The sequence below is a fragment of the Helobdella robusta genome (genome assembly GCF_000326865.2).
Source record: "Helobdella robusta unplaced genomic scaffold HELROscaffold_101, whole genome shotgun sequence".
Classification (NCBI taxonomy): domain Eukaryota; kingdom Metazoa; phylum Annelida; class Clitellata; order Rhynchobdellida; family Glossiphoniidae; genus Helobdella; species Helobdella robusta.
In genome coordinates this window covers 45595-55432 of record NW_008703577.1, presented here as the reverse complement: position 1 = coordinate 55432, position 9838 = coordinate 45595, and the positions used below count along the sequence as shown (strand labels likewise).

The following is a 9838-nucleotide window of genomic DNA, read 5'->3' as shown; positions in this document are numbered from 1 at the left end:
AATAATAATTATGACAAAATAATAATAATATTATAAATATAATAATTAATTATTAACCAACTTACCTGTGGTTAAATTGGCAATCTTGTTGCTAAATCTCAACCCTTCGACTTTTCCATTTTTCGTCACCACACTAACTGTGACATTATCGGCCGAAATTACGTCACGAAAGTGAGCCGGAAGTAAACAGAGGAAGAGGAAACGGTAGAGGTTGTGTTTTTTGATCTTTGGTAACAATTTTATAGACGTCATCATCATGATCGTTGGTTTTTATAATGGTGTTAAATGAAATCTGGAAACTTATTGCTCCAAGAAGTTTAAAATTATTTATCTATAATTAACATTTACAATTAATAGTAACAATTATTATAACAATTAATAATATTAATGAAAAGTAACAAAGATTAAATGCTTAATTTGGTTTCTGAAAATTTTAAATATAAACAAATAGTGGAATATAATTGAAAATTATAAATTTAATTGCTTTAATTTGAAAATAAAATTCTAAAATCTAAACACAATTAGTGAGAAAACGCCTAATAAATACTTCTGAATGTATAGAGATTCAAAGAGAAAAAGAGGGAGAGAGTGAAAGAAAAAGAAAGAGAGAGAGAGAGAGAGAGAGAGAGAGAGAGAGAGAGAGAGAAAGAGAAACAAAGAACGAGAAATATTTTTCCCAAATTGTGTAGAAGGTAATTTATTTTTGAAGCATCAAAAAATATAATGTCAAGGACGGTTATGAATATAATAATAAACACACACACTCACACACACATACACACACACGCATAAACACACACACACACTCACACACGCATAAACACACACACTCACACAGAATTGAAAACAACCAGATAAAAATTAGAAATATTGTTTTTATTCTACTAATGTTAGTACGGTTCGTATTGTAAGTATTTTTCGAGCAACAAACCCACAGTTCAAGTAAACACACGTGGATCAACGAATCACAGGCACATGACGTGTGATACGCTGGGACCTGTTTGCATTCGAATCCGGTGCACTGAAACGTCGCAGTGCCAGGCATCTTAACGATTACGCCACCTAGCAGCTTCAAACTTTTAAAATCGCAACTAAATATAAATTTTTATCCTGTATTTCATTTAGTTTTTGAATCATTTTTGGTTCCAACGTTCATTTCGTTTGAAGTTCACGATTTTTTTCACTATTTATTAACAAAATTTTTTGAAAAAACTTGAAATAAAATTTAAGAGGTACACACTTTTCAATGCCAGCATCATCACCATCATCGCTGTCATCATAATGATCATAGAGATATCGGTGAAAAGTTGTAGTAGCAGTAGTAGCAGCAGTAGATTCGCAGCATCCGTTTCTGCGTCATCTTAAACTTATTCTTTTTTATTCCAATCTGCCTTCTTATTAATATTTAGATTTTTTAAAAATAGAATAAAATCCTGTTGTCTCGTTTCGTTATTATATCGAAATAATTCGTATTGTAAGTATTTTTCGAGCAACAAACCCACAGTTCAAGTAGCCCCAACTTTTATTCGAGAATAAAATTTAACCGAATGAACGAATTTTTTTCGAATTTTATTTCAAACGTTCAGAAAAACAATTCGCTAAAGTTTGATTACTCAATCATGATTTGTTCCATGAAAACTTCAGAAAAAATAAAACTAATATAAATAATACTGCTAAGAGTAGAATGTACCACCTCAAAACCTCCAGAATAAAACCACAGTCAGGCTGGCTAAAACACAAATTAGAAAAAATCCCGCCAAAATGTATCCCGATCGTCCGCTCTCTTCTCCTTTTCAGCTTTCATATTCGTATACTCAATGACATACTCGGGGTAGTATTGGTTCGAATCTGAAATGACATACAGGGTAGGGCTCTCCACATAATTAACGCAGCAATCGTAGCTGGGGCCAAAAGGGTTTTTCGGGTCGACGGGGGGCGGTTTCCGGTAATTAGTTTTACCCCTTGTGTACTTTCCGACGAGTACCCTAACCACCAACATGGTGTGGATGTGTTCTGGTTGGTTATCACTATTACCATTATCATTATTATTATCATTATTATTATTAAGTTTATTATTAGAATGAGGAATTTTTTGTAGGGGGTTTTCGTTTGGTAGCTGGGCCGTGTCACATGAAAGACAATTATTATTATTACCATTATTATTAGTTTTATTATTGTTGTTGTTATTATTATTGTTGTTGTTGTTGTTATTATTGCTGTTATTGTTGGTGATGTCAGTCAGCCACTTATCATGTTCGTCGTCAAATGTTTGTCTGGTTGGTTTGTCGGTGAACTGGTGAGCGTAAGAGGCATCTCTGGCAAAATACGTCCCTGGGCGGCAAAAATAATTATGAAATAATTATGAAATCATTATGGAATCATTATGGAATTATCAAAAAATTAATATGAAATTATTAAGGAATTATCAAGAAATCATTATGGAATTATTATGAAAATATTATAGAATTATTATGAAATTATTATGGAATTATTATGAAATTATTATGAAATTATTATGGAATTATTATGAAATTATCAAGAAATTATTATGGAATTATCAAGAAATTATTATAAAATTATGTTATTATAACATTCGAACGGTATAATTAAGAAAGACATTTTTAATTTTTTAATTTAATTAAATTAATTAAATTAATTAATAATTTAAATAATTAATCCCAGCACTAGCAAAAACAAAAAATTATTAAAAATAGGCCAGACGACGAAATGGTTAAGATTCCCGCTGCTGTATGTACGTAAGACAGTGAGATGTATTTATAATTTTTTTCTATTTAAGTCATTATTTGTTGCATAAATTATTTGAGATTATTGAATAAAATGAATTTGATTTGATTTTGTGTTTGATGTCGATACCTATTAAATTACATAGAGAATTATGGAACCCATATTTGCAAACTACGGCACGTGTATTCGTAGAAAGGGGTAAAAATTACCCCTTAATAGACCAACCTTGACCGAACATAATGCCATGTGAGACCCCGCATTTTCTCCAATCAACGTTCTCCATACATATGACGTCCAGTAATTTTCTCTTGATTCCATGGAAGAGCATTTTTTCCAGGTTCAACTGCACCTCTGATTTGTACTCGCGCTCTTTTTGAAGTTTTTTCCTAGTTTCATCGTCATCATCAATCTTTATTATTTATTGAATTTTATGACAGAACAACAACAACAATGGTGATAAACACCACAACAAACAAACAAACAAACAAACAAACAAACAAACAAACAAACAAACAAACAAACAAACAAACAAACAAACAAACAAACAAACAAACAAACAAACAAACAAACAAACAAACAAACAAACAAACAAACAAACAAACAAACAAACAAACAAACAAACAAACAAACAAACAAACAAACAAACAAACAAACAAACAAACAAACAAACAAACAAACAAACACATACAAATAAACAAACAAACACACATACAAACAAACAAACAAAACGACCAACATCAGATAGTAACTCCAGAGAACTGGATTCAAAAGTAGCATGATCCTTTTAATAGCAGCCCTCGGCCTCAGCATGGTTTTGTGGAATAATTTGGAAACTTTCTGGAATTCCAGAGAATTCTTAGAAAGTTCCAGAAGTTCGTATTTGGAATTCTGCTTCGTTGGTATGAATAAAATGATGTCTACAACATGAAAATTAATACGAAAGCAGTAGATAAACTGAAGAAGGAATGAATGAGCGAACGAATGAATGTATAAAAGAATAAATATCACTTAATCAAGAATGTCATTCACTCAGTACAAATTTTAAAAATTTGAATCAAAATTTTTTTTCTAAAATTCTCTCTTACCCCAAATAAACCCTTCTCTCCTAACTGGCACATTTCTTGATTAGGAGGCCAGTAGTCATCTCTTTCCAACTTGACCGTCGTTATCACTGGCGGCTGGAATTTCTGGTTATTGCTGTTGTAGCTGCTGTGGCTGCTGATGCAGCTGCTGTAGCTGTTGTTGTAGCTGCTGTGGCTACTGTTGTAGCTGCTGTTACAACTACTGCTATTGCTGATGTTTTGGGATGTAGCCATTTTGTAGCAGTGTTCCAATTTCTCTTCCATTATATCGACGATCATGCTCGGAATTATTGTCCGTAGTTTGGCTGCGAATTAGTGGATGAATGGATGGATGAATGAATGAATGAAAGAACGAATGAAAGAACGAATGAATGAATTACAACGAAAAAAATCACAAACTTAATTTATAGAAAGAATGACATCCCTTCAAATGGCAACTGAATAAATCCTATTTTATAATAATAATAATAATATAAATATTATTAATAATAATAATTATTATTATTATTAACTAACAGTTTTATCTTTCTTTAGCCATATTTTAATTTGGTCAGACAAACATCTGCTGCAAACGTGATGGCAACTTGTACACTGAGCCAACGAGGTAGGGTCCAAAGATACTAAACAGTTGTAACACTGTTTCAGGTTTGTAGTTACTGTTGTTCTATCTATGGTCTGTGATTTTGTTTTATCTATGTTCTGTGATTTTGTTTTATCTATGGTCTGTGATTTTGTTTTATCTATGGTCTGTGATCTTGTTTTATCTATGGTCTGTGATTTTGTTGAATCTTTAGGTTGAGATGGTATTTTATCTATGGAACAAATAGCTGTTTTGTCTATGGCATAAGAGAATGTTTTATTCATTAGAAAAGTTTTAATTTGGCTACAGTTGTTGGCTGTTTTATCTATGCTGTTTTGGGGTAAATTTTTTAATTTTGTTGTTGATGTTGTTGTTGTTGACGTTGTTGATGATGTTACAGGCGATTTTGCAGTTGTTGTTGGTGTTGTTGTTTTGGCATTTTCAAACATTGAGATGTCTAATTCACTTTTTTCACTCTTGAATTCGGTTTTAATGTATTGATGTTTGCTGTTGTTGTTGCTGTTGTTGTTGTTGTTGCTATTGATACCATGTAATTCCATGTCAGATTTTAAAGAGATCTGTAAAAGATATGAAACATATACATAAATCATCAGTGCAAATAAGATTAACTTAATCATCATCACAACCACCACCACCATCATCATCGTCATCATCATTGTCATCATCATCATCGTCATCATCATCATCATCACAACTATCGTCATCATCATCATCACAAAGATCATCATCAACAACAAAAACATCATCATCACAACGATCATCATCATCATCAGCAACAAAAACATCATCATCACCAGCATCACATCATCATCATCATCGCAATCATCCCAATCATCATCAGCAACAAAAACATCACCCTCATCATCATCACTAACCTCATCGTCATGATCATAATCATGATGAGCGGTTTCGTCGAGTTCACTTTTGACATTTTCACATTTGAAAAAATTTTCAACTTCCAGTCGCCCAAGGCAACTGTCTTTGGAAGCAATTACATTAACACCATTATAACAATTAATGTCATTATTATTATTATTATTACTATTATTATTATTATTGTTGTTGTTGTTGTTGCTATTACAATAGTATTCATTGTCATTTAGGACGCTCTCTTGCTTAACAATATGCATTAGGCGAAATGAATTATTATTATTATTGTTGTTATTTGATGCAGTAGTAGTAGTATTAGTATTAGTAGTAGTAGTAGTAGCAGCAGCAGCAGCAGTAGTAGTAGTAGTAGTAGTAGTAGTAGTAGTAGTAGAAGTACTAGTAGTTAGGACATTGTTATCATAACAACTGCCATCATCATCATCATCATTACGTGAGATATGTAATTTAGACTCATAGGGCATCCCATTATTGTTATTATTATTATTGTTGTTGTTATTATTGTTATTATTATTACGAGAATCATTACCATGACCACTATCGTCATCGTCATCATCGCCGAAATCATCATCATCATCAATTCTGGCAAATTCCAACGTCATACTTCCGCTGACGCAATGTGCACTCATAAAAGTATCATTATCATAATCGTCGCGACCATCATCATCATCATCATCATCATCGTTATCATCATTCCTTTCGTAAAGAGTATTAACACTTTTATCATAGACATTATCTTTATTATTATTATTAGTAGTAGTAGCAGCAGCAGTAGTAGTAGTAGTAGCAGCAGTAGCAGTAGTAGTAATATCAATATTAGATATACTATCCATAAGAGATATCATTGGTGATGAAGACAACGACGATGATGACGATTTTTCTCCTAAATTATTCCAAGCAACATCACTACTACCAACACCACCACAATCATCATCATTATCACAATCAACAACATCATCATCAACAACATCATCATCGTCATCATCATCATCATCATCATCACAATCAACAACATCATCATCATCGTCGTTATCATCGTAATGAGTGATGTTATCATTTAGTAAATCGCGGTTGTCATCATTATCATCGTCGTCATCATCATCATCATTTCTATCCATAAAATCATCATCCTCATCATCAACCTCATCCTCATCGTTAATGCAATTGTAACCATTAGCATTATTCTTAAAAGCAGCAGCAGCAGCAGCAGCAGCAGTAGTAGTAGTAGTAGTAGTAGAAGTAGAAGTAGCAGCAGTAGTAGTAGTAGCAGCAACCACAGCAGTTGTAGTTGTAGTATCGTCATCATAATCGTCATTATCATCGTCATCATTAGTTAAAACATTGAAAGAAATGTCATTTGAAGTAGTAGTAGTAGTACTAGCAAGTCTAGTAGTATTAGCAGTAGTAGCGATGGTAGTAGATGCAGAAGCCACAGAAGTATCTCTAGCAGCAAAAGTAGTAGTGGTAGTAGTACTAGCAGTAACCACAACAGCAGCAGTAGTAGTAGTAGTAACAGTGTAAGTATCATTCGTAGTAGTAGTAGTAGTAGTAGTAGTAGTAGTAGCAGCAGCAGTAGTAGTAGTAGTAGTAGCGGTAGAAGTAGTAGTAATATAGTTTGGAACTATTTCATTAGATGGAGAATTGACAAATGGATTGAAATTGAATATGCCTCCATTGTTCAAAAATGGCGAAGCAATGAAGTTATGATGATGATGATCTTGTTGTTGGTGTTGTTGTTGGTGTTGTTGATGTTGTTGTTGCAGAAATTGTTGTTGCTGTTGTAGCAGAAACTGCTGTGCTAAAAACGATTCAAAATCTTGCCGTTGTTGTTGTTGAGAAAACATTAATTGTTGTTGTTGAGGTTGTTGTTGAGAAAACATTAACTGTTGCAGTTGATGTTCTTTAGAAAGGATTAATTGTTGTTGTTGTTGAGAAAACATTAATTGTTGTTGTTGTTGAGGAAACATTAATTGTTGTTGTTCTTGCCCAAAAGGATTGTTCAAATTCACCAAATAGGGAAGCAGTTGTAGAAACGAAAGTTGTATTGTATCAAATACTGATGTAGTTGCTGTTGTTGTTGTTGATGATGATGAGGATGTGTTGTTGTTGTTGTTGATGTGGTTGTTGATGTGGTTGTTGATGTTGATGTTGATGTTGTTGTTGTTGTTTCTACTCTCCTTTACAACATCATCAATACCATTTTTTATTAGTGACCATGTGTTTTGGCAAGGTATGTTTATTGACACTGATGTGGATAAATTTGACGACGACGACGATGATGATGACGTTGTTGTTGTTATTATTGTTGATGTTGGTGATGATGAAATCGTCGTCGTTTTTGTGGCTGATGAAGTTGCTGCCGTTGCTGCTGTCCTTAATGCTGATGTAATTGTTGGCGGCCTTAATATAGATGAGGCTGACGATAATGATGACGATGGTGATAATGATGACGACGAAGGAGAAATTGATACCAATGTTTTAGCAGGGGATAGAGCTAATAAAGAAAAGTCGCAAATTTCATTAGGAGGCCTAATGGTGGCAGATGGCGCTTCGGCTGCTAAAGCCGATGTCGTCGCTGCAGCTGCTGCTGTCGATGATGACGTCATAAATGACGTCATCGTAGAATCGCCGCAACCGACGATCGTCTCGTTAAAAGTCAGTGACGTCATGGTGAAATCGTTAGAAATATTTCTATTGAGCTCATTTTCAAAATCGTCATCTTCTTCTTCCTTTCCATAAACGACTTCATCATCCTCTTCCTCCTCCTCCTCCTCATCATCATCATAATCGTCATCATCATCACCGATATCATCATCATTACCAGCCCCGCCATCGCCATCATCATCTTCATCATCGTCATCATCATCGTCACAATTCACAATTACAATATCTGATGACGAAGCGTCATTGTTATCTGCTCGTTCAGAGCGGTCTTTCAGATGCGAAGATGAAGACGACGATGGTAATGGTAAAAATACTGATAATGATGACGTCGTTGACGATGATGATGACGATAACGTTGATGATGATGATGATGATGACGTTGATGATGTTGATAATGATGATGATGGCGAAAGTGGTCTAGTCAGAAATGATGATGATGATTTAGTAAAAAACATATCAGCATTATCATCATCATCATCATCACCACCATCATCATCATCATCGTCGTCGTCTTCGTCGTCTATTATGGTAATATTGTCAGGAATAATGTCTTTTTGGCCAACAGTAACACTACCATTATTAATACTATGATTAGTAGTAGTAGCAGCAGCTGTAGTAGTAGTTGTAGTAAAAGTAGTGGCAGCAGTAGAAGTAGCAGCAGCAGCTGCAGTTGTAGTAGCCACAGCAGCTGCAGTAAAAGTAGTAGTATTTAAATCATCTATAGTAATAGCCCTAGAAATGTTAGTAGTGTTAAAAATACTCTCCTCCAGAAGGCAAGTAATGTTGTTGTCGTCTTCATTGTTGACATGGTCAACAAAATTAAGGAAGGAGGCATTGTTGTAGAAGGCTGCTGTGGTGTCGAGCAAGAAATTGCATGACATCAACATTGTCGTGTCGAGTTGGAGGTTTTTTGACGTTAGTGTTGTTGTTGTTGTTGTTGTGTCTGGTGGGATGTTTGTTGACGTCAATGTCGTCGTCGTCGTTGTTGTTGTTGCTGTGTTCAGTGGGAAGTTAGTTGATGTTAATGTTGTTGTTGTTGTGCCTGGTGAGATGTTTGATGACGTCATTGTCGTTGTTGTTGTTGCTGTGCTCAGTGGGAAGTTAGTTGGTGTTAATGTTGTAGTTATTGTTGCGTCGAGTGGGAAGTTAGTTGTTGTCATTGTCGTTGTTGTGCTGGGAAAAACATTTGTTGTTGTCGTCGTTGTTGATGTAATCTCCGTTGCTGTTTCCATGCTGGTGTTGTTGACGCTGTCGTTGTTGGCAGCCATGGCCTGGATGACATCATTCATGTCGTGACCAATAGTCTTCAGGTAATCAAGAAGGCTGTTGAAATCTAGGTCGTTTTGTTGTAGAATGTTGTTGACGTCATCTTTAGATAGACGAAGGCTGTTCAACAACATCAACAACAGCAACGTATTTTCATCACAGTCTATAGCATCATTACCATCATCATCATTATTAGTATTATTATTATTATCATTATCAACATTATCAATACTATTACTTTTATTGTCATTAATACTGCTACTACTACTACTGCTACTCGTACCAATAGTTCTGCTGCTGCTACTTCTACTACTACTACTACTACTACTACTACTACTACTACTACTACTACTACTATCACTACTACTACTTTTAGTATTGTCATCATTATCATACACATTACTACTACTACTACTACTACTGCCTTTAGTATTAGTAGTAATACTATTAACTAAAGTAATAGTAGATTCCTTATTATTATTATTATTATTAATATTATTATTATTATTATTAATATTATTATTAATATTCTTATTATTATTATTATTATTAATATTATAATTATTATTATTATTATGATTTTTGAAAAAAC

The 9838-nt window shown here is 33.9% G+C and overlaps 1 protein-coding gene across 1 annotated transcript; it reads right to left on the bottom strand.

Moving 5' to 3' along the window:
* Positions 1-1741: 1741 nt before the first annotated feature.
* On the bottom strand, positions 1742-3624 carry HELRODRAFT_91422 (hypothetical protein; the record flags this gene model as incomplete). Its single annotated transcript, XM_009012214.1, has 4 exons — positions 1742-2027; positions 2247-2331; positions 2971-3131; positions 3482-3624. Coding segments are annotated over 4 exons (675 nt in total), but the record flags the coding sequence as incomplete, so codon positions are not given.
* Positions 3625-9838: the final 6214 nt, after the last annotated feature.